The sequence below is a fragment of the Phascolarctos cinereus genome, unplaced genomic scaffold, assembly GCF_003287225.1.
Source record: "Phascolarctos cinereus isolate Bilbo 61053 unplaced genomic scaffold, phaCin_HiC Scaffold_726;HRSCAF=1367, whole genome shotgun sequence".
Lineage (NCBI taxonomy): Eukaryota > Metazoa > Chordata > Mammalia > Diprotodontia > Phascolarctidae > Phascolarctos > Phascolarctos cinereus.
The window spans coordinates 42,425,168-42,451,630 of record NW_027556098.1 but is presented as its reverse complement, the minus strand read 5'-3'; the positions used below and the strand labels follow the sequence as shown (position 1 = coordinate 42,451,630).

Sequence of the window (26,463 nt, the reverse complement as noted above, 5' to 3'; positions counted from 1 at the left end):
CTTCTCAGCTACCTGAGAGGAACTAAGACCAGCATGAGTTTACTGTTGCTCAAACTCAAACCCAGGTCACGGTCTTGCAGAGATCAGGCTGGGGAGAGGAAAGGGGCTACAAAGTGGATCAAACCCCTTTAGGTGCATGGAAAGCTTACAGTTCCCTAGCCTGAGCTGTCCCAGAGAGCCTGGAATAGCACCATACTCAATTCTCCAAGAAAGCAGCAGTAAAACTAATGTAGACCTTCCCTCTAGAAGTGCAAAGATTCTAATCCTAATATCAACTTTGAAGTCAAGAAATAGGCTGGTAGAAAAAACAAACAAAAAAGAAAACCACCATAAAAAAACTATTATGCTGACAGGGATACTCAAGTCACAAACCCAAAAGAAAACAATGACTCTAAAAAACCTATAAGCAAAGCCTCAAAGAAAAATATAGTTTGGGCACAAATTAAAATACAATTATATAGAACATGTTTTAGAATGTTTAAAAAGAGTTTAAAATGGTTTTGTCAATGAAATGAGAAAGCTAGAAGGAAAAAATGGAAAAGAAAGAGAGCTATGGAAGAAAGAATTGGAAAGGGAATTGATAGCTTGGCATAAGAGATACAATACCAAGGGGAAAAAACTCTCCCTGAAAATTTGAATGGATCAAAGAAAAGCCAATGACTCCATGAGATAAGAAATATTAGAACAATGAAGAAAATATAAGGTAGCATAAACATAGCAAAAATTACTGACCTGGAAACAGATTGGAGAGGAAAAAAGTAAGGAATCATTAGAACACCTGAATACCATGACCAAAAAAAGAGCCCAGACATCATATTTCAAGAAACATTAAAAGAAATTTGCCTAAGTTTCCAAGAACCAGAAAACAAAGAGCAGATCTGTGTAGAAAGTTTGAAGCTCAAACACAGCAGCTAAGACAAATATAAAAAAAGGCAAAGATGAATAAATAAGAATGGGGAGAAATGTGGAATGTCAAGTGTAGGGAAATGAGGATAAACTGTCCAAATTCAAATATAGCAAAGTGATACGTGTGTCTCCTTTAAACACCATCATCAGCATGGATCATTGAGGAGGCTAATTAGAACAGGCCTGGGAGCAGTTCTGCTATGTTTTGATGATCCTAAGAGAAGAATGGAAAGAAAGAGGAAGAAGAATATACTGGGAAGCCCATAGGGAGAAAGGAAAATTAGGAAAAGTTACCTCACATTATCAGGGTGGGCGAGTGTACACAAATATACAAACAAGGAGGATTGAGTGGGGGCAGGGAGCAGCTAATACTTGAACCTGACTCTCATATAAACTGGTCTGAGGAGAGAAGACCACACATGCGTGAGTACAGAAATACATTTCACTCAACAGGAGAGTAGGAGGAAAAGTGGAGAAGGAAGTAGAGGGAAGTAGATTAAAGGAGGGCTTAATCCTAAAAAACAAATTCTAACCAAAGTTGTACAAAAATATTTATAGCTCCTTTTGAGGTGGCCAAGAACGGGAATCTGAGTGGGTATCTATAAATTGGTGAATAGCCAAACAAGTTATTGTATATGTATTGTAGAAAAATAATTAAAGGGATAATTTCAGAATGACCTGGGAATACTTTATATAAAATGATGCAGAGTACAGTGAATAGAACCAAGAGAACAATCATATGATGACAAAATAAGGTAAAAACAAACAATTTTTTGTTTTGAGAGGCAATCAGGGTTAAGTGGCTTGCCCAGGGTCACATACTAGTAAGTGTCTTGAGGTTGGATTTGAATTCAGGTCCTCTTGACTCCAGGGTCAGTGCTCTATCCACTGCACCACCCAGCTGACCCAGACAATTTTGAAAGAATTAAAGACGGCTCAGTAAAATGACCAAGATTATTCTAGAAGACTAATGATGAAACATACTACCATCTCTTGAGAGGTGAAGGACTCAGTATGCATGCACATGCGCATACACTCATGCACATATATACACATATGTATGTATATACATATATATGTTTTATACGTATATTCACACAAATAGTGTGTTTTTATCTTGCATGTGTATATATGTACATGTATATGTGTATTTATCTTGATATAGATAGATAAACAGATATAAATATACATGGCCAATGCAGAACTTTTTTTTAACTTGACTATACATATTGGTAACAAGGGTTTTGTTATTCTTTCAATTTCAATTGAGGGAGAAAGATTGGAGGAGGGGCTGGGAGAGATTTTTGCTTTGATTAAAATATAACATTTAATTTCTAAAATGTCTAAAAATTCTGTGATTCTTAGGTTACCTGCCTCCCCCAATCTTTTTTTTTTTTGACCACTGTTACCACAGAAGCAGAGAAATGGCTACACAGGAGTGGAGATTATTTTGTATTCATCTTTGTTTTGCGCATCACTATGGCCAAAGAATCCATCACTCAATGGGCAGCCCACTGGTACTCAGCCTCTCCCAACTTAGTAAGGCTGGTCCTAGCACAGCTTGTCACAGGGATCACACTTGAAATCTTTCCATCTTAATAGAACCTGACAGATCTTGTGCTTTGCTCTGCTAGCTTTTGAGACTCAAGACTAGTGTTCACATTACAATATTGCATCAGAATAAGACTTTTATGGAAATAAACTTTGCTTTATAAAGTGCGTACTTAATTTTTAAAATTGAATTGTCTGAGCTAAGAAACAGAAAACTGAAAGGAAATGGGAATAAACAAAGGGCATACTTGTAAAGCTGGGAAAATTCTAATAATTACAGATAGTAGTAACTATATATACACTCCAATCCCATTACAAAAATTACTTTTGATATATCATTGATCAGTTTCTTCCATTGGAGTACTATACAGGTATACTCATACTACATTCCAGTTTGAGATTAAGCTAAATGACGTTCACCGTTTGTTTTGTTTTATTGTTGAGTCATTTCATTCATATTTGACTCTTTGTAACCCAGTTCGGGGTTTTTTTTTGGCGAAGATACTGGAGTGATTTGCTATTTCCTTCTCTAGCTCATTTTATAGAAAAGGAACTGAGGCAAACAGGGTTACATGACTTGCCCAGGACCACATAGCTAGTAAGTGTCCGAGGCAAGATTTGAACTCAGGTCCTTTTGACTCCAGGCCTGATACTCTATCTGCTGTACCACCTAGCTACTCTGTTTAATTATGGTAGCTTTTGTCTGCTACATTGCAATAACTGAGCATATTTCATCAGTGTTGACTACCTGATAATCTTACTACAACAGATAGTAAGACCAATAAAATACTTCTCATTGTGGAATAGAAAAAGGTTAATAGGCCTTTCAGGCTCTTTCTCCCACGAGGGTTAGAGGAAAAAATTATTTCTATTCGAATCAAATTAATAAAAAGAAAAGAAAATTCTTGAACACAAATTATTCATAGATTATTTCAAAACAAAGTAGGGAAAAATCTTAAAACAACATCATTAAAAATTGAAGTAGTGATTGAGATTTTCTAAATCTTAGTTTTAGAAGTTATTTCAGTCATATTTTATTAATTTCCACTATGAAAAAAATAATGAGACATCACAACTCAAGGTATATCATCATTTAGTATCCATAAAACATTTTATTTGTGGGGAAAAAACAATTTGTCATTTTCCATTGTCAAAAAGCATGATATCTTTCTGCATTTTTATATACAGGGTATATGTACATTTAGAAATTGAACTATTTATCCTTGCTTACCAAATGACATAGGAAACAAATTTTAACTCTTTGCTGCTGAGTTGAGTACTTATGACTTTCAGTTTAATTTTCTCATGTCTGTATTATAACCTTCCCCAAACAAAATAATGTGAATAATGCTTCTTATTTATCTTTTGCTTCTACAGGAGGAATTTTTGAAACTGCAGAAAATGAACCAATTAATGTTGAAGAATTAGCTTTCAAGTTTGCAGTAACCAACATTAACAGAAACCGAACACTTATACTTAATAACACATTAACTTATGATATCCAGAGAATTAATCTTTTTGATAGTTTTGAAGCCTCAAGAAGAGGTAAATATTTTCACACTTTAAAATTCTTCGTTTAGTAGCATGTTTACTTGGTATATACACTATTTTAAAGGATAGTATTATATGAATGTTTTGTAAGAAAATTCAGTTTTTCATATCATGGATGAATTTATTAAACTAATTGATGCTTCACATTTCTGCTTGCCACAGTTTTCTAATTAATTATCTCAATTGTAAATAGAAAGCATCAGGTCTGAAGTGCTGAATTATTTCTTGAAGAAGGACTCCTACCAGCTCTAATTGAGAGCTAGCCGATTGTAAAATTTTTAGGGTGAGCATTTACACCTTGGAAATGAGCAAATATTATACAAAGATAAAATTCTACAGTGCAGTCAAATAAAACTTTGTGAAAGATTATTATTATTATTATTCTCATATGCTCAACTCTCCTTGACATTGTTCATATGATATAAATTTTTAAAGCTGCAAAAATATTAGGTCAAATTGTGCCTCCTTAATTTTTTCTCTTTCCCCAAATATCAGGAAAATATTAGAATTCAATATGTTAAACAAACACTGCCACTTTCCCCCCTTCCTGGGCAGATTTTAAGTATATGATTTATCTAATCTACTTAATTCCTTTGGAACTGTCAAGTGTGCTTAAAAATATGAACATACACATATGAGGTTAGTCCTCTAAAGTATGACACTACAATGCAATTATATGTGTTGTTAAATGCTTAACAACTGCCTCTCTAACATATTTGATAATGTGTATTTGGTAGTATAAGGTCAGTATATATTACAAATACATATGTATATATATGTGTGTGTGTATGAGTGTATATATTCATATATGTTGTGGGTGTATATATATACACCCCTACATATATATATATATAAAATAAGTGTAATAATTGATATATATATATATATACATATATAGTCAAGACGGATGTGAGATGAAGTCCGTCTCTCCTCCCCTACCCCTCTCCCCTTAGCATGAGGTTGATTTGGATGGCTTCAAAGGAGATAGAATAGACATCTCTAGCCTCTTCTCCCCCAACTTTCTCCAAAGGAAGCTTTAATTCCTTTCAGGAGAAAAGTAGAGAGTTGGAGCTGGAGGCCACTCTGCTCTCCTCAGAGAAGGAGTACTGGTCTAGAATTATATCTAAGCCCCCTAAATATTATTAGGCTAGGGGGAACAATCATGTTCAATATAATTTCTGACCCTTGTGTCATTCTAGGAGGGAATGAGGAACCCAAGCTCTATATCCAAGGTTTCACCCTTTTCTTACCAAATACCAGTTCCACAATGAACACTCACACAAATAGCAAAGAAACCCATTTATCCAAATCATGGCCAAATAGAAATGAGAGAACATGGAGACAATATGCCAGACTTATCCCAGATAATACAGAGTGAAGGAGATCTCCCTTTAGGAATGAGGTAGCTCAGCTCCACCAAGAGAGATTGCAACCAAGGGAAAATTTCTCTGCAGGCTTCTCTCCACCCTTATGATAGGGCAAGGCCTTCACCTCTACTAAGAGCAGAGTCCCAGACCAATGGGCTTGGTATGGGTGTGTGGGTGTGTGTTTAAAAGCTATAAAGCCTTCTTTTCACAGGGAGTGTGCTTCCTTAGCTCTTACAAGGACAATCCTCCCCTTCAATAGGGAGGACTCCTATCAGCTCTAAGTGAGAGCCAGCCAATTGTGAAATTTTCAAAGCAAACATTTACACCCTGGAAATGGGCAAATATTATACATACATACACACATGTGATATTAAGTTTAATCTTTATTATTAAAATTTTCTCCATCACTTTTTCTTATTCAAAAATGTTTCCCAATTGCACGTAAAAACAATTTTTAACATTATTTTTTAAAATTTTGAGTTCCATATTCTCCCCTCGTCCTTCCCTTCTCTCTCATTGTGAAGGCAAGCAATTTGATATGGGTCCTATATGTTCAGTCATGCAAAATATATTTCTATATCAGTCATGTTGGGAAAGAAGTCACAAACCAAAAAAATGAAGAAAAATAAAATAAAAAATGTGCTTTGATTTGCATTCAGACTCAGTTCTTTCTCTAGAGATGGATAGCATTTTTCATCATACGTCCTTCAGAATTATCTTGGATTATTGCATTGCTGAGAAAAGCTAAGTCATTCACAGTTAATCATTGTACAATATTGCTATTATTGTATACTTTGTTCTGGTTCTGCTCACTTTATTTTGCATTAAGTCATATAAGTCTTTCCAGGTTTTTATGAAAGCACTCTGCTCATTGTTTTTTGTAGTGCAATAGTATTCCATTACATTCATATACCACAACTTGTTTAGCCATTCTCCAACTGATGGGCATCTCCTCAATTTCCAAAATTCTAACCTACCACAAAAAGAGCTGCTATAAATATGTTTGTATACATACGTCTTTTTCCTTTTCTTAAATTTCTTTGGGACATAGTCCCAGTAGTGGTATTGCTGGTATGCACAATTATATAGCTCTTTGGGCATAGTTCCAAATTGCTCTCCAGAAAGATTGGACCAGTTCAAACTCCACCAACGTTGCTTTCCCCTGTCTCCTTCTTACCATTTGTCCAACCCCCTTACTGTCTGCAGTCAGAGAGCTCCAGAAACTGTAGCTGCCAGTTCAGTCATTCCTAGGGCCTGCTGCAAGGCCTGATCTGGAACATGCTCTACTTTCACCCTGTGACACAGACCTTTCCTGCTGACCTTCTAAGTTGTCTTGGGTTGGAAAACTGTTTTGCTTCATCCTTTTGTTGGTTCTGCTACTCTAGAATTCATTTTGAGGTTCTATTTTAACATTGTTTAGAAGGGCATTTGGGAGAGCTCAGATAAGTCCCTGCCTTTACTTTGTTATCTTGGCCCTGCCCTCTCAACATATTCTTTTCTCTTCAGTGCTTTCTTAAATCAGAAATGAAAATTTCACGATTTTCTGGCTCTCAGAGCAGGTAGGAGGAACCTTCTTCAGTGCAGATCTGTCCTTTCAAGACTTGAGAAATCACTTTCCCTATAAAAAGAAAGCTTTATAGATTTTAAACATACATCAAAAATACATGAACAAAATCAGAATAAGAAAAATATACTTGCTTAGAAGTTTTTGCTTTGTAGCTTCAAGTAAAAATAACACATATCTAGATAACATTTTAAGGTTTATAAAACACTTTCTACATTTCTGATTTTGCACTTGACTTGGAATATTGTTTCATATACATACTAACTTTGTGACCATTATCAAATCATTTAATTTTTCTGAGCCCCAGCTTCTACTGTAAAATAAGGAGAATTGGACATGAAGGCCTTTCATGCTTCCTTCCAGCTCTAAATATACAATCCTTTGATGCTTTGAGACAGATGGAGCACATTATTCTGGATTTTCAGATGAGGCAGCCAATGTTTTGAGAAATCAAATGACTTACCCGGTGTCATACAAGAAGGGCCAGAGGAATCGTGGAGGAATCTCTTTCCACTACACATTTCTGCTCCTCACACTGACTTGTTCTTGATTTTCAGACATCCTTACACTTATTCCATTTTCTTGAATATAAAATAAAGTAGTACATTGTATTTAGCTTCCCAAATTCTAGAGGTAATTTCAAGCAAAATACAACAGTCATCATTTAAGAGAAACACAACTATGATATCAACATTACGTTTGAGGCTTCTTGAAATCTCTGTCACACCACTTCGGAGTGATAGGATTTCCTTTTTTTTTTTTTACAAGATGTAGTTAGGGATAATGCATAGGTTGGTGTGCCATATTTAAGAAAAAAAACAAAACCCCATCATTGTAATTCAGTGGCAAAAGAAAATTCAAAATGATTCATTTATCTGGTAATTTAAGCATTGCAGAATTAAATATTAGAGCAAAACTCATTCCATCTTATATGTCTATATAAAACATTTTGGGTAACAATGGATCCTTCTGGATAATCAAAGAACCCACATTCAAATATTGAGCTTATGAGGACATTCAAAATAATTTCAATATAACTGGTAAAGATTTGAATATAGAGTTAAATTTTAATACAGAGGATTATAAACTGATCTGTCTCATGTCTGCTATTTGATATGAAAGATATCAACAAAAAAACCCTCTTCTCTGCTGATAGCATTATGCCAACAGATCTTATTATAAAAGAAATTTAAAAGGAAAATAGTTCCTTTTTTTTAGCATGTTCATTATCTTCCAAATCAATCTCCAAGCTCACATTTTATAATCACCTAGTTTTACCTAGAGAAGGAAATGGCAAACTATTCTAGTATCTTTGCCAAGAAAACCCTAAATGGTGTCATGAAGAGTCAGATATGACTGAAACAACTGAGCAACAGCAACAATTTTACTGCTGGACTTCTTATGAAACTACTAAATTAATGTGGCATTTAATTTTTATTTTAGATTACAACTTTACAAGTGGTTCTAAGTACTTTCTGATTTAAAATTTCATTAAATTGACTATATTTCAATAGGTATAAATGTTAGATTTTCATAAAATTATAGTTTTATTAACTAAGCCAATGGTATTAAAATATGAATTTATAAAACATTCATTTGCTTAGTAATTATGATGAGACTTGGGTGCCTTTTATGAATGCTTTATATGTTTTCTAGCTCAAAATCAGCCAATATTAACTCCTTTGCAGGGAAAAGTAGTTTGCCACCTTGTCTAGAGCACCTTTCTTCTATATTCTGTGTTTAAATGAAGACTTATTATTCCTCTACATAGGTCAAGAACTGATTCATATGACACTCATTTGACAAATGGCTTGTCAGAATAACAAAAGTATACTAAGTAGGGGATCTCCATCTTAAGTTAATTAAGTCAGTATGGTAGCTAATATTTACTTGAAATTCTCTGATTTCATAATAATTGATTATCTATTTTAAATTATTTTTCAAAATAGCCTAGCATTCCAAATTCTAAGCTGGCCAAGCCATAGTTCTTTTTCACAGAGCATGGTAGGAAAAAATTCCAAGAGGCTGTATGCATAAGGAAATTTGAAAGGAAAAAAGTCCACGATTTTCAGTCTTTATCCCTTGTTCCTTTTCCCTTCCCACTTTTCCCTTTTATTTCTCTTTTCTTCCACTTTCTCCCCCAGCATGTGACCAGCTTGCACTTGGGGTGGCTGCACTATTTGGCCCATCCCATATCTCTTCAGTCAGTGCTGTACAGTCTATTTGCAATGCCCTTGAAGTTCCTCACATACAGACTCACTGGAAACATCCAACAGCGGATAAAAACGATATGTTTTATATCAACCTCTATCCGGATTATGCAGCCTTCAGTAGGGCTGTCCTGGACTTGATACTCTACTATAACTGGAAAATAGTGACCGTAGTATATGAAGACAACACAGGTATGGGACAACTTAAATTAACTAGGATGTTATCTGACAATATGGTGATATCAAAGTCCCTGCTATTGAAATCCTGAAAGTCAGGTAATCATATACTTGATGGCAAATAAATTTTCTAAATTATTTCCTATATGTCCTAGTCTTTTTTAGCCATTCCTCCTCAAAATATTTGCTTTTTCATTGAAATTCAGTGAGATATTAACAAATAACCCTCTAGGTAAACCTGTTATTTTACTTTTAGTACAAGGTTTATAGAAATGAGTAAGTTTGTCTCTCACTGTTATAACAGTGACTAAAGATTCTGTTCCCAAAATAGGATTATGACACAGAAAGTAAAATTATCTAAATGATTAGGTGAAATTTAGAAGAGACATCTTTAAGAGAAAACAACTACTAAAATTTATTTTAAAGTTAAAAATGAAGCCTACTCCTTTATTGAAAATGGATGTTAGGCATATTCTATCCTAAATTAAAGATATTAATTCTCCTAATTTAATATTAATTCTCATAGATTATGGAAAATTTACAAAAATTTAGTAAAAATTAGTGAAACTTTACATAGTGCTTTAAGATTTGCAAAATGAAATCCCTGACTCCAAGTTCATAGCCCTGTTATTGAAATTAAAAAATTTATAGTTAAAATTAGTTATAACTTCCCTACCATTAACCTTATTTCTCTTGTCCACCTTCATCAAGTACTTACTATTCCCTATATAATGAATATATAATATTGCTATTACTCTTTTGCCTTAAATTTGTTGGACTCATCTTATATATTAAATTTAAAATGTTAAGTTAGTTAAGTTAGTATTCTTAATGTAACAAAAGTTCTTTTCAAAATAGTTCTATTTGTATGAAAAACATTTGTTTTTTATGTAGATTCTATGCTTACTGGAATCACTCACTTGCATTTTTAATCATACTTCACTTTACAAATATTTGAGATGAAAGATACCATTGCATTGTGAACCATTGGATTATGAGCTCAGTGCCTGGCACCTAGTAGATGCTTATTGACTGAACTGTGTTATCCAGAAATCATCATATCTATGAACTCACAGGTGCAGAATACTTTTCCTAAGGATTTCCATAATAACTCTTCTAGGGTTTTTACTCCTACTGTTATCATCCCTGAGAGAGGATCTGCAGAGTACCACATAGTCACTGAAAAAAAAATAAAAAAGGAAACAGAAGGTATTGCATAAGTATCAACTTGGAGATAATTAAATTATGATAATAAGCATAGACCCATTAGTGTGAATTTGCTTGGACCATTTAACACTTTCAGTCAAGTTCGCTGCCTCTGAGACTTCCCAGAGATCCTAATTCCATCCAAGACCTCTGACTCTGGCCTCTTTCTTTGCCCCAGGGCCTTCTATAGTGCTCCAGAAGCCATTTCTGGATCAGACCCATCCCAAATTGTCAACTTTCATCTCTTGTCTAGACTTCCACACATACTTTCTTTTCCTCCTGGGACTAAAATGACACAATATTATTATGTATCATAAGGTTGGACATCAAAGAAGGGCCTTGAACAGTCCAGTCTCATCATGGCTTTCTCTTCAGTCATTAATATTTTGCTAGGACTCATTCCTCAATGGTTATTATACTCCCATCCTGTCATATTCTGCCTATCCCAGAGATTCTAAACACCTGATTGTCTTTATATAAACCAATCTCATCACCAGCTGCAATGACTTTCTCGCTTCATCTTCTTCATCCCTTCAATCTGCTCCCTTCATTGCATCCATCTCAACTCTTCACCAGCCATGTCCCAATCCAATTCTTCTACTTTACTATTTGGAATGCCTGCTTCATTGTTGAGAATGTTGAGAACCTGGCTAGTGACGCAGCTTGTCTGGCCATCCTTTCCTGTTCAAGTCATAGTTTCACTCATTTCCACTGACTCCTTAGTTTTTCATGGGTGAGTCAGAATGCTCCTTGCTCCAGCCCCTCCCTTTAATACCTCCTCTCAGTAGCCCCTCCTCCCTAGAGGTTCATTTGATCTATATTTATCACCCAATAAAGATTCTAGTAGTTCTTATCTACTGAGCCTTAGGACACTCTTATTCCTTAAGAGCCTCACAATCTCTCTTCATTTGAACTCCTGCCTTCAGACTAGAAAACTTCAACAAATATATCAATACTCCCTCAAAAGCTCTACTTCCCAGTTCCTCGACTAACTCATTTCCTATCACTTACCCTTCACTCCACCTCAGCCAGACACAAGAGTGACATCATTGATCTTACTATAATACACTAGTGTTCCACTTAAATGTTAATGAACTGAGAAATTCCACTATCAGAAATAATCTTTCATCATTGTATCTTTCATGCTACTTTACAACCCCTAGCCTCACTCTTCATCTTCACAATATCCTCAAATCCTTCTACTCCTCAATTCCTTCCTAGGGCACCACCTCCACATTGGCTACACTCTCCTTCTATCCCTATCTCAACTCCTTGATGAGTTAGTTCAACTCTAGACTATACTCTTCATTTGTGTTCTTTGCCCTCTTATTCTATTACATGTCAAGCCTTGCCAAGCCCTAACTTTGGATTACCTCCAGCATCCACTGCATTTGCTTATAATCTACTGCTGCTGAGTAGAGCTGGAGAAAAATCATGAAACTGCTGACTAGGTCTACAACAAATTTAGGTTATCTAATATAAACTGGGCTGTCACTGCAGCAAGACAATTCTTTTATATCTCCCTAATTTATTCACTATTCCCCCCACCATAGGGCTTTTTTCATACATTTTCATTGCTTCCCAAATCTTCCATGGGAGCCTTCTCTCCACAGACTCTTAGCTGAGAAATTGACTTGTATTTCACATAAAAAATTGAAGGCATTTGCCAAGAACTCCCTTAAAAACACTTTTTAAAATCCCTATGTGATCTAATCATCCTATCTAGATATCTTCCTATAGTCCTCCCCCCTTTTGTGGCTAAACTCCTTTAAAAAGCCACTTAAAATTGATGTTTCCACTTCCTCCCTTCTTATTGTCTTCTACATTTTCTATAGCCTGGCTTCTGATCTCATCATCCAATTGAAACTGTTCTCTCTAAAGTTATGAAGGGTCTCTTAATCAGCAAATTTAATGAATTTTCCTTAATATTCATCCTTCTTGACCTCTTTTCAATCTTTTACACTGTTGATCACTCTCTTCTCTTTGATATTCTCTTGACTCTAAGTTTTTGTGACACTGCTCTCTCTTGGTTCTCCTCCTACCACAACCTCTCCTCATTTTCTTTTACTATATCTTCATCTAGATCATACCTCATAAGTACAGGGGTTACCCAAGAATTTGTCCTGGACTCTCTTTTTCCTCTACAATATATGGCTTGGTGATCTCATTGCTTCCCATAGATTCAATTATTATCTCTCTGCAGACGATTCTCACAACTATTTACATAACCTCTCTGTTGAGCTGCAATCTCACATCTCCATCTGCTTTAGATATCTCAAACTGGATGTCCTCAAGATATCTTAAATTCAACATGTCTAAAACAGAACTCATTATCTTCTCCCCAAATTCTTTCCTCTTCTGAACTTCCCTCTTACTTTGAAAGTGCCACCATACTCTCAATCTCCCAAGCTCACGATCTAGATTTCATTGTCAATTCCTTACTCTTTCACCCCATATATCCAGTCTGTTGCTAATTCTATAGTTTCTACATTTGCAATATCTTTTATACACTCCCCTTTTTTCCATTCCCACTTTCCACTCCTCCTTAATAAAGCCCTTGCACTTGAATAATTGCAATAGCCTGCTGGTTATTCCCCTCCACATTCTCTATAATCTAGCAACATGGTCATTCCTTGCATACTAAACACCATTTTCTGACTTTACTTTTTCACTATCCCACATACCTGGAATGCTCTCCTCCTCATCTCTACCTCCTGACTTCCTTGGCTTTTAAAATATGAAGGTACATGGAAAGGGGAAGGGGATGAGGTACACAGAAGGAAATGTGTGATGTGTCTAAGTCAAGTCAAGAGCTAGCAATGAGGTGATTCCTGTAGTCTCTCAGGAACAGAAAAGACTGAAGGTGGGTGAGTGAGTGAGAAGGCAAGGTAAGGAATTTAAAAGGAGAAGAGAGAAGCCTTGTTTTGCTGGTGGGAGAGGGTAACTCTAATGAATGCTTCCTTGGGTGAAGAAAGATGTTCTGTGAAGGGAGATGGAGGTCTTGTATTTGGTGGGATTTAGTGCTTTAAGAGACCACTTATTAAGCCTTGGGAAGTGGGGGAGCTCCTGAAGACAACTGGAGCCTAGGGAAGTAGAAGGAGATACACCCAGAAAGGAGATATTTAGGCAAATATTGAAGGAAGATGACAAAAGGGAGGGTCTAAGCCAGTGATGGTTTACATATTCAGAAATATGGGGAGGGCATCCTGCCATGGGGCAGTGTGCTCTTGGTCAACTCCAGAAACTAACATTTTTCTGGGAGTGGCACACAATGAAAAAGGAGAATGTGTGGGGCAAGCTCTACGAGGCAGCAGCAGAAACTACTTAGAGAGGAGAGTCCAAAATGAGGACTGTGGAAGTTCTGACTCCATGAGGAATGCAGAGAATAGATAAGAATCAGATAAGTATAGGGACAATAAACCAGAGGCAGAGAGTCTAGAGTAGATGGAGAGGATGGACAGTGAAGAAGGTACTATAATAATAATTAATTCTATAATTATCAATTCGATAAAATTTACAAATGGATTAAGAAATGAATATCGGTTGTCCCTTCTTCCTTTCCTTTGACTCACTATACCCATTTCCTATTCTTTTCTATTTCCTTTTGACATTTATGCTATTGCATTTGAACATAACTAAATAGGGACCATTCAATTTGTTTCGGTGGAATTAGTTCTCCTAAAAAAAAAAGATTTAAAAAAGTGTCTTCCATCTTCTGTGTTAGTTTTTTTTTTTTCTGAAAGGAATGAAAGTCCTCCAGAAGCATATTTTTCAGGGAGTAAATGCCATGGATAGAAATGTAAATGTGGCTAAGAACTAACCTTATAGAAAGAGGATTTGACACTAAATATAGTTTGTTTATTTTTTTTTACCAGATGTAATCATCATTCACCATTTGTTAGCTTCAATACTTACTAGCTGTGTAACAACTTTAGCCAATCACCATCATGAATCTCAATTTCTCCTCTATAAAATGAGGATAATAATACAATACTTCCAAAGCAAGCATATTAAGATGTTAATAAGTTTCTGTATAAAGCACCAGAGAAGGCTGACAAGATCAGCAGTCAAAAGTATAAAATCTGAATAGTGGCAGCCTGACATATATTGAGAATGACATAACTGATGAAATTGTAGTAAACATTCAACAAAAATTTTTGTTGCATGATTATATGTCATTATCTAGGTCTAATTCGCCTGCAAGAGCTGATCAAGGCTCCTTCCAAATACAATATTAAAATAAAAATCCGCCAACTGCCCTCTGGGAATAAAGATGCCAAGCCCTTGCTGAAGGAAATGAAGAAAGGAAAGGAGTTCTATGTGATATTTGATTGTTCATATGAAATGGCAGCTGAAATACTTAAGCAGGTAAGGTGGATATGAAGGAAGTAGGCATTTGAGGGAAATATTCATTTCTCATTCTCAAAGAGGCTATTTAGTTTTAATTTACTACAAATTATACATGTGGATTTGATTGAGGATATCAGTTATTAAAGCCATTGTAAAGAGCAATGAAACTAAGGAAGTTCAGTAGATTTTTACTGAATTATATGTCTGTTGATAAGTCATATTCGCATGTAATAGGAAATATTTGGGACTATGTTTTTACAAAATTTATCTTATTTTTAATTTATGGAATAAAACAAGCATTTCTATAATATGGTACCATAAAAAAGATGATTGCACATGAAACTGCAAATCTACTATGCACAACTTGCTATTCCTTTCAATTATGAAACAAAATTATCAGGTAAATTTCTTTTTTTTCTTTCCCACCTCTCCATCACCCTAGAGATAGCTACTATTAGACACAAATACACACACATACACACATACAAAATTATTCTATACATGCTACATACATACATACTATTCATATCAGTTCTTTCTCTGGATGCAGATAGGGTCTTTCTTCATATATCCTTTATAGATAATTTGGGTATTTATAATAGAATATTTATAATATATAATATTTATAATTTTTTACTCAATCACTCAACACAATACTGTTGTTACCATATACAGTATTCTCTTGGTTCTGCTCATTTCACTCTTCATTATTTCATGCAAGTCTTTCCATGTTTTTCTGAGATGATTGAGCTCATCATTTCTTCTGGCACAGTCGTATTCTGTCACAATCGTATAACACAACTTGTTCAGTCATTCCCAAATTGATGGGCATCTCTGCAATTTCTGGTTCTTTGCCACCACAAAGAGAGCTGCTGTAAACATTTTAGAATATATTGGTTCTTTTCCATTTTCCCTAATCATCTTTGGAAATAGACCTAGTAGTGGTATAGCTGGGTATGGGTAGTTTAATAACTCTTTTGGGCATAATTCCAAATTGCTCTCCAAAGTGGTTGGATCAGTTCACAGTTTCACCAACAGTGAATTAGTGTACCAATTTTTTCACATCTGCTCCAATATTTATCACTTTCCCCTTCAATCATTTTAGCTGATCTGGTAGGTGTAAAATGATATTTTAAGGTTGTTTTAATTTGCATTTCTCTAATCAATAATTATTTTAGAGCACTTTTTCATATAACTATAAATTGTTTTGATTTTTTTCACTGGAAAACTGGTTGTACATATCCTTTGACTATTTATCAGTTAGGGAATGATTCATATTCTTATAGGTTTGATGCAGTTTACGTATTTGAGATACGAGATCTTTATCTGAGAAAGTGTCTATAAAATTTCCCTCCCAACTTTCTGCTCCTTCTGATCTTGGCTACATTTGTTTTACTTATACAAAACTTTTTTTAATTTAATGTAATTGGAATTATCCATTTTACACCTAACTTTGCTTTCTATCTCTTGTTTATTTATAAATTTTTCACCTATGCATAAGTCTATAAGTAATTATGTTGCATAATCTTCTAATTTTCTTGTAATATTTCTCTTTATATCTAGGTCATGTATCCATTTTGACCTTACCTTGGTAATTGGTATAAGATATTGGTCTATGCCCAATTTTTGCCATATTGCTTTCTAGTTTTCCCAACAATTTTTTCACCAAATTATGAATTCTTATCCCCAAATCTTAAGTGTTTTTTGGGGGCTATATTTGTAAAAAGGGAGTTGAGTCATTAAGAAATTATAAATTTCTGAATTCTGCTGATGAATAAGAAATTATTTTATTAATTTCTTTTTTAGACATGCATTTACTTTTAAAAAGTAAGTCAAAGTACTTTTAAAAGTACATCATGCTTATTGCAAGTAGTAACATTTCTAGAACTATATGAAATAATAGAATGAGTATAGATTGTCTATGCCTTCAGGTTCTTCAGGTTTTCCCTCTTCAGATTCAAGTAATTCATTCATTCCTAGTCTCTTTCCATTTATTTGGGTTTAGGTATAAAGTGATTTCATACAATTTCCCTGAATTTAATGTTAATACATTGTTAGGTATTTTGGAGCTGAAGATATCATTGACAAAAAACAGCATGCATTCTTTTGCTTAAACTATTAATATCTGTTTCTAGTCTTGTTACATGTAATAACTTTTCTATCTTAAAAAAAAGTACATCACAATAATTTGACTATAGCCTTTTTCCCAGTGAGCCTTTCCTCAAAATGATGAAAAAGAACTAAGCAAATCTTGCTGAAAAGAGTTAACCAGTTTGACAGTGTGTACACTATTCCCAATCCCCAGATTCCCACCTCTATAGAAAAAGGAAGTATATCTGTCCTTCATGACTAAAATTTGTCATTGCAATCAATTTGAATTGTGCAGCATTTTAGTCAAGTATATTGTTCTCCTACTTTTTTTTTCACAAGACATTAATTCATATCTATCTTTCTATGTTTCAGTTCTTCAAATTCAGCATTTCTAGTGATCCTATAGGGCAAAAAGGATGTGGGATTAGAATTTCAAAAATTTCACAAAACAGCCCGGGAAACTAGCTAGATTAGGGCATTCTAATGAATTATGATAACCATCTATCAAGTTACACATTGGGCTTTGTAGCACTCTGAGGTCTGAATATGTGTGTCTATTGTTATATATTATAAATTAGGATCATGTCTGGACCAGCTAAAATGAAATTTTCCATGTGCACATTTTTTTTGCTGTCATATTATACTGTTGACACATATTGAATTTACAATCCACTAAAATCCTTCAGATTTTTTTTTCAAAAGTAGTTGAAGTACTGTTAGCATAGAAGTATAGTAGTTAGTACTATGTAACTGTTCTTCCTCTATTCTGTGCTGGTGAGGATGATTTATTGACTTCACATTTATCCTTTCTAAATTTTACCTAATTAGATTTAGACCAATGCTTTTATGTATCTTTTTTCAATCACAATTGGGCTGTCTAATGTGTTAGCTATGCTTTCAAGACTTTTTGTCATTGTACGTTTGAAGGTCATACCATATATACATTTACTCAATAACAGATTAAAAATGCTAGTCAGTCAGACAGTCAGTCAATAAGCCCTTATTAAGTGCCTACTATGTGCACTTGCACTAAGTAATAGCATACGAAAAGAAGCAAAAGACTGTCTCTGCCCGCAAAGAGCTCACAGTGTAATGGGGGAGACAACAAACAAACATATAGAAACAAGTTATATACAGGATAAATAGAAAATAAATAACAGAGGGAAGAGAGTTTGGAAAAAGCATTCTGTATAAAATGGGATTTTAGCCGGGACTTGAAGAAATCCAGGAAAGACAGTAGGCAGAGAGGGGGAAGAAGAACGTCCCAGGCATGGAAGATAGGTTGAGAAAATGCCCAGAACCAAGAGATGGAGTGTCTTATTGGTGGAACAGAAAGGCAACTGGTGTCACTGGATAAAAGAGGATATGCCAGGGAGGAAAGAGTAAGAAGACTGGAAAGATATGGAGGAAGGCTAAGTTATGAAAGTCTTTGATGCCAGAGGTGATAGGGAGCCAACTGGAGTTTAATGAGTAGGAAGGTGATATGGTCAGACCTATACTTTAGAAAAATCACTTTGATGGCTATTGGAAGATGGATTGGAATCGGCTATTTCCCTGCAGCCAAGTGAACCTAGAAGAGGGAGTCCACCAGAGGTGACCTGGAATGAGTAGTTGTGTCTCGTGCTGTAACTTCTTACAGCTGACAACAATTTCCCCTGAGTGCTAATATAAGAACAAGATTGATTAATCCTATCACAAGCTATAGTAAGAATATTTAAAACCATAGGCTAATTTAAAGTAGAGATTTATATGTCACTAAAGTAACCAAGAAAACTCAGCAAACATAAAAACCATAAACAAAAAGCCAAAATAATACTATAATGATCATTGCTATTAAATAACATCAAGTCTTCTTGTGTCCTAGTAACCAACTCCCAATGTCCATTTACTAGGCACATTTCATCTTGGATCCCAGATGTCGCATGTAGTCATCTGGTTCCTGGAAGCATCTTCTCTTGGACATTCTGAAATAGGTCTCATTCTCAGAGCATCTCTTGAAAGGAGCTCCTCTTTGAAGATCTGCTTCTCTGGTTCCAAGTCACTTATAGAAGTTCCTAATCAATTCTACTAAAATCTGCCAGTAATACAATTTAGTACAGCATTCTAAATTTGCTTTTCCAATAATGGTTCATGTGGTGAAAACCTTATGCTTTTAATTATTAACAAAAGAGCTATATGAAGAACAGCAAATTAGGAACCCATAATTTGCCTGAAACATCAGAGAATTTCAGTTTTTTATATATCACTTGCTGTTTTTATTTTTACCTAAACCCTATATCTAATATAGATACTACCAACTGTGGAAAGGATTTTTAAAAGCCTGAAGGAAGAATAAAAAAAATCTATGAGTACATGAATTGTAAAATAGGTTTTTTGTTCTCTTAAAATTATCAGATAGATACTTCAAATAGGAAAATAATTTAACCCTCTTCACAATTATCAATATAATTTTATATGTAAAATCCTTAATACAGTGTAGAAGACATTACTAAGACACACTTGGAGCCTGAATCTCTCACTGGAAACATTTGAAAGCCAATTATATACATTTACACATTGCAGAAAAAACAGTCTGATTCTGTTGTATTCTTAAAGTTTACTACTCTGTTTAATTAAAACAAAACCTTTTACATATTTATCTAATTAGAAAATTTTTTCATTTTTGTCTTAACTCCTTCCTTAGGAGAACATTATCGCCACATCATCTTGAAAGCATAAGATATTTCAAGGACCTATTTTATATAGGTGGTGCAGTGCATAGTGCTCTGGCTCTGGAGTCAGGAGGACCTGAGTTCAAATACCACCACAGACACTAGCTGCGTGACCCTTGGCAAGTCACTTCACCCAGTTTGCTTCAGTTTCCTCATCTGTAAATGAGCTGGAGAAGGAAGTGGCAAACTACTTTAGTATCTTTGCCAAGAAAACCCCAAATGGGGTCACAGAGAGTCAGAAACAACTGAAATGACTCAACAACAACAGAAATGAATATATCATAAGTCACTCAAAAATCCAGAAAAAGACTAGCTATAGCATATTTCCAGACTAACAGTTATCTCCCTTTTAAGGTACTGCATACTAATCCATAAAGCAAAATTAAAATTTTAAGACTGGAGTTAGTTGAGACTAAGTTGGCTCAAGATGTAACTTCAATATATACTGTTCCAGGTATAACTTCATAATTTTCATAATCATAAATCATCACATAAATCACTTTTATACTATAAATTTGTAAATCCTCCCACTTGTCAAGGAGTGTTTATAATGAAAACTGCCTATTCATATTATTTAATTATTTATCAAATGGGGAATGATTACATTCTTATAAATTTGACAGTTGTCTATACACCTGAGAAATGAGACTTTTTTTGTAAATTATTGTTATATTTCTCATATTTATTCCCACCAATTACACATTAAATCAATTTAAAACATTTTTATTTAAAGTTTTGAGTTCCAAATTAGATCCTTCCCTTCCTCCCTTCCTCCCTGAGACACTAAGCAATCAGATATAGGTTATACATATGCAATCATACAAAACATTTCCATATTAGTCATTTTGTACAAGAAAACTAGAAGAAAAGAAAAAGAATGAAAGAAAGAAAGTGAAAAATAGCATGCTTCAGTCTGTATTCAAACAATACCACTTCTTTCTCTGGAGGCAGATAATATGCTTTATCATTAGTCCTTTGGGATTATCTTGGATCCTTGTATTACTGAGAATAGATAAATCATTCACAGTTCTTTACTGATAGTATTGCTGTTACTGTGTATAATGTTCTCCTGGTTCTGTTCATTTCACTTTGCAAGTCTTTCCAGGTTTTTCTGAAATCATCCTGCTTATCATTCATATAACACAATAATATTTCATTACAATCATATACCACAGCTTGTTTAGCCATTCCTCGACTGATGGGCATTCCTTCAATTTCCAGTTCTTAGTCACCACAAAAAGAGCCACTATAAATATTTTTGTACAAATGAGTCCTTTGCCTTTTTTTTTTAAATGTCTTTGGGATACAGACCTAGCGGTGGTATTGCTGGATCAAAGGGTATACACAATTTTATAGACCTTTGGACATAATTCCAAATTGCTCTTCAGAATGGTTGGATAAATTGAAATGAAACATTTATGAGAGACACTTGCTATAAACATTTTCCCTAGGTTTCTGCTTTCCTTCCAATTTTGATTGCATTGGTTTTGTTTTTGCAAAAACTTTTAATTTTATATAATCAAAATTATCCATTTTACATCTTGTAGTCCTCTCTATCTCTTGTTTGATTATAAATTCTTTCCTTATCCAGAGATCTCACAGGTAAATTATTCTATGCACACCTAATTGTTTATGGTTTCACCCTTTATGTCTAAATCATGTACATATTTTGACCTTGTCTTAGAATACAGTGTAGAATGTTGTTCTATACCTAGTTCCAGCCATACTGTTTTTTCTAGCTGAATAAAATAATTTTTGGGGTAATTTAAATGGGGTGGCATGGAATAAGTATGTAAGTTTAGATAGAATTAATATTTTCACTGTATTGGCTCTGCCCATGCATGAACAATTAATATCTCCCCAATTATTTTAATCTGACTTCATGCATACAAAAATGTTTTATAATTATGTTCATTTAGTTTCTGAGTTTGTCTCAGCAGGTATACTTCCAGGTATTTTATTTTGTCTACAATTATTTTAAATAGGGTATCTTTTACTATTTCTTCTTGTAAGGTTTTATTGGTAATATATAAAAATGTTGATTTTGTGGATTTACTTTATATCTGGCTACTTTGCTAAAATTATTGATTGTTTCACCCAGCTTTTTAGTTTAATCTGTAGGATTTTTCAACTATACCATCATATTGTCTTTAAAAAGACATAGTTTTATTACTTCATTTCCCATTCTGTTTCCTTCAATTTCTTTTTCTTCTCTTATTGCTATTGCTGGCATTTCTAATACAATATTGAATGATGGTGATAATGAGCATCCTTTTTTTCAGTCCTGATCTTATTGGGAAATCTAGCTTATCCTTGTTACAAATAATGATTACAAATGGTTTTTGGTAGCAAATTCTTACCATTTTAAGGAAAAATCCATTTATACTTATGCTTTCAAGTATTTTTAATAAGAATGACTTGTATTTTGTCAAAAGCTTTTTGTCTGCATGTATTGATATAATCATATGATTTTGCTACTTTTGTTATTGACATAATCAATTATGTTAATAGTTTTCCTTATGTTAAACAACCCCTGAATTCCTGGTGTAAATCTCAATTGTTCAGAATGTATAATCTTTGTGATATATTATTGTAGTCTTCTAGCTAGCATTTTATTTAAGTTTTTGCATCCAAATTCATTAGTGAAATTGGTCTATAATTTTTTTCCTGTGTTTTTGCTCTTCCTGGTTTAGATACCAGCACCATATTTGTTTCATAAAAGGAGTTTGGTAAGACTCCTTCTTCACCTATTATTCCAAACAATTTATTTAGTATTAGAATTAGCTGATCTTTAAATGTTTGGTAGAATTCACTTGTAAATCTATCTGATCCTGATGTTTTTTCTTAGGAAGTTCCTTTATGGCCTGTTCAATTTCTTTTTTCTAAAATATGTATATTTTGGTATTTTATTTCCTCTTTTGTTAATCTAGGCAATTTATATTTTTGTAAGTTTTCTGCCATTTCACTTAAGTTATTGAATTTATTGGCATATAAAATTGTGCAAAATAACTCCTATTAATTGCTTTTATTTCATCTTCATTAGAGGTATATTCACCCGTTTCATTTTTGATGCTAGTGATTTGGTTTTCTTCTCTTTTAAAAAAAGTCATATTAACCAATGTTTTATCTATTTTATTTTTATTTTAAATAAAGCCACATCTTGTTTTTTTTTTAATTCAATGGTTTTCTTATATTCAATTTTATAAATCTCACCTTTAATTTTATATTTCCAAGTTGTTCTTTTTCTAGCTTTTTTGAATTGCATACCCAATTCATTGGCCTCTTCTTTCTTATTTTATTGATATAAGCGCTTAGAGATATAAATTTTTCTCTACTGCTTTTGCTGCATCCCATAGGTTTTGGTATATTGTCTCATTATTGTCATTCTCTTTAATAAAATCATTTATTGTTTCTATGACTTGTTCTTTAACTCACTAATTCTTTAAGATTCTCAAATTAAATTTTAATCTGTTTGCATTATCCTTTATTAATTTTTACTGCATTGTAATCTGAAAAAGGATGCATTTAATATTTCTGTATTTAACTATAAAGATTTCAGGTACCATATACTGCTAAGAAAAAGGTATATTCTTTTCTATTTCATTCAGTTCTCTCCAGATATCTATCATAAGATTTGATTCAGCTCCTTGACTTCTTATTTATTTTTTGGTTAGATTTATCTAGTTCTGAGATAGGAAGATTAAAGTCTCCCACTATTTTGTTATCTATTTCCACCTGTAATTCATTTAACTTTTCCTTTAAAAATTTGGATGCTATAGCACTTGGTGCATAAAGTTTGGTATTGTATTACTTCATTATCTATGGTACCTTTTATCACAATGTAGTTTCCATGTTTATCTCTTTTAATTAAATCAATTTTAGCTTTAACTTTGTCTGAGATCATGATTGACTGTATCTAACTCCAAATCCTGCTTCATGCTTCTGTTATAAAAACTCTATTATAAAATGGGCAGAGGCCTCATCTTCTCTTTGACAAGTTATTCTAAATCTGCTCCAATTAAGATCCATACTTGAATTGGGGAATCTAATATAGTTTACAGCCAAATTTCTGATTTCAAAATAAATACCAATTTTAAATTTTCTTTCTCAACTGATTTTTACTTAATTTTAATTTGTAAAACTCCCAAGTATCTAATTATGTGCACAAGCATTTCTCATTTTGTGAAGCAGGAAAAAGTTTAAAAAGGCAGTTCTTAAGCACCAGATAAATTTAAACTGCAAATCTGTTTTTTTTTCACTTTGGTATTTCACTGATACTATTTTCAAACTAGTTTTGGTTCCCTTTTCTCTTATCAGTAAAATTGCTTTCTACCTTGCACTAAATCAGCAAATCTCTCACTTTCTGGGAATAGAGTGATAAAAGATCTAAGTGTTGTTTCCATGTAACATCCAGAGTTTTATTCTTAAGTTTAGTGTTATCCCAAAACTCACTAAAACATTTCAGCATTTATAAAAACATACAAACTGCATTTTGAAAATTCACATTAGAGAAATTACATTTCAGGCACAAATTGTCTTTAATTAGTTTATGATGCCATAAATTTCTGCAGACTAGTGGACAAAGATTCCCTCTTATCTGTGTCTCTAGTCTGCCTTCCGACCTCGCCAGAGTTGAAAGGTGGAGAAAGACTTTTTTCTCAAGAAAAAGTTTTTATTCTTCCTCCTTTGGCTAATAAGGCCCCAGGAAAAAGCCAGTTTGACTTAGAAACATAAGTAAAATGACAAGACAGACACAGAAAATCATTTACTGGCAAAGTCTTCCTCCTCATTCCTCACTAGAGATTTATGAGGGTTAAGTCCCTGCTAGCTGGAAGAGTTGTTTTTAAAACTCCACCCTTCCAGTCTCTCTGCTAAAGCACATGCTTGAAAAATCACACAGAACCACATTTTTAAAAGTTCCTAATTCATGTAATAAAAATTAGCGTGCACAGTTTAAAAATGAAAGTCCCTTTGCTGGATCAAATTTGGAACCTATCGATTTCTTAGACTAATTTTGTAAATATTAGTGAACTCTTTCTTTTGTTACACCTTCACCTTCCTGGAATGGAAGCAGAACTTCCCTGAGGGGTATCTGCTGGCTTAGCTAGTTCCTTCATCTGATCTGGTCCCTTCATCAGAGCTAGAACCACCTACCAGTCCCACCCATATCCCTTAAGGAAAATTTGCTTACAGGACTCCAGGCCCCTAATAAGGGGCTTACCTTGGCTCTCTGCATCCCAGTTTGTACTTAGAATTTCTTTAGAGGAAGTTCCTTCACAAAATAAAAGGACTGGTCTTCCCCAACCCCTTTGAATGGGAAGTATCTTTGTTTCCAGACTTATTAAGGACTTCTGCAAGAGGATACCATCAATGCATGCCTTCAGAACACTCCTTAGCTTGAGCTGAGAGTCTTCCTTGGAAGAAAAAAATGTGTCCCTTAGGGTGACTTTCTGGGTTTTCAGCTGCCAATTATTGCCAACAATTGCTCTAATCACCAACAGTACCTTACATTAAAATTAAACAACCAAAGTTGCAACTTCCCCAACCTCGGATCAGAAAAGGTGGGATCAAAGGATGAGTCAGGTCTCTGGTGTAATTCTCAGTGGACAAATCCCACCAGTGAAAATATCACCAGAGAAAATTTCTCCTAAGAGGTTGCCCTGAGGAACAGCCTCCCTTTCAATATTCCTTCACGGCTGCCAATTTTCATGATTGAAATTGAAGTAAAACTGACATACAAAGTTCCAAGCACATTCAATAATTTGTTGACATTATTTTGTGTTTTACAGATTCTTTTTATGGGTATGATGACTGAATATTATCACTACTTTTTCACAACACTGGTAAGAATGTCTCAGGAAAATTAAGTATTTCATAATATAAGAGAAAGATCTGGAGGGTAACTTCTGTGTAAATTTAGTGTCACCCTATTATTAAGGGCAGGGAACTGAAAAAGAATACTTGCTTTTATTTCTTTCAGATCTTCTAAATTCTGTAGTGATGAACAATATTTGTTAAAACTAATATTGTGTATGACTTGGAAAGGGATTAAAATGAAAATTATATTAAAGGAAACTGTGAAAGTATAAGCATTGTAAACTTGAACATGAACCAATATGTCTTTGCATTGCTCTAATGCTGTTTTATAGCTTGTAGTCAGTTGATAATGGAGTAGCCATAGGTTAATTAGAAGCTCCTCAGACTGGATGATACTTTGTCCTTCAAAAATTTTGCCTCATTAGGAAAAATATAGTTAATATATAATTAAATGCATATTATATGTGTGTTAATACACACATACACGTGTGTGTGTATATATATATATATATATATATATATATATATATATATATGTGCCTCCCGTAACATATAAGCTAAATTTTGTAAGCAGCATGATTTTAGACATTCAATTTAATAGAAATTAAGTTGCCATTATATTCTTGATAGTTCATTTAATCAATCCTCCCCCTTCATAAAGCAAAGAATGTTCTCCCAATAAGGCATATGACTATAACTAATGCAGATTTGAAAATGCACACCTGTTTCAGAATAGACTATAGTTTTGTTTTTGTTTTTTAAAATATTTTAAAAGTTGCTTTCATGTGTATATTAAGACAATTATCTCTGTATTCATTTTTCTACCTACTTAGGAATGAAATGAGACATAGTGAAGAGAGGACAGGTATTTAAGTCCAGACCATCTGGATTCAAGTCTTCCTTCTGACATATACTAGCTGTGTGACCATGACCAAATTATGTAATTTCTCACTGCCAGGACT

The 26,463-nt window shown here is 33.9% G+C and overlaps 1 protein-coding gene across 1 annotated transcript in view; it reads left to right on the top strand.

Annotated features, from left to right (window-relative positions):
* Positions 1-26,463, top strand: part of GRIK1 (glutamate ionotropic receptor kainate type subunit 1) — a 130,939-nt gene that overhangs the window by 42,710 nt on the left and 61,766 nt on the right. Inside the window, exons 2-5 of the mRNA XM_020973904.2 lie at positions 3,835-4,002; positions 9,084-9,341; positions 14,719-14,900; positions 25,474-25,527. Of these exons, the coding sequence (XP_020829563.1) occupies positions 3,835-4,002; positions 9,084-9,341; positions 14,719-14,900; positions 25,474-25,527 (662 nt within the window). The remainder of the gene's footprint in view (positions 1-3,834; positions 4,003-9,083; positions 9,342-14,718; positions 14,901-25,473; positions 25,528-26,463) is intronic.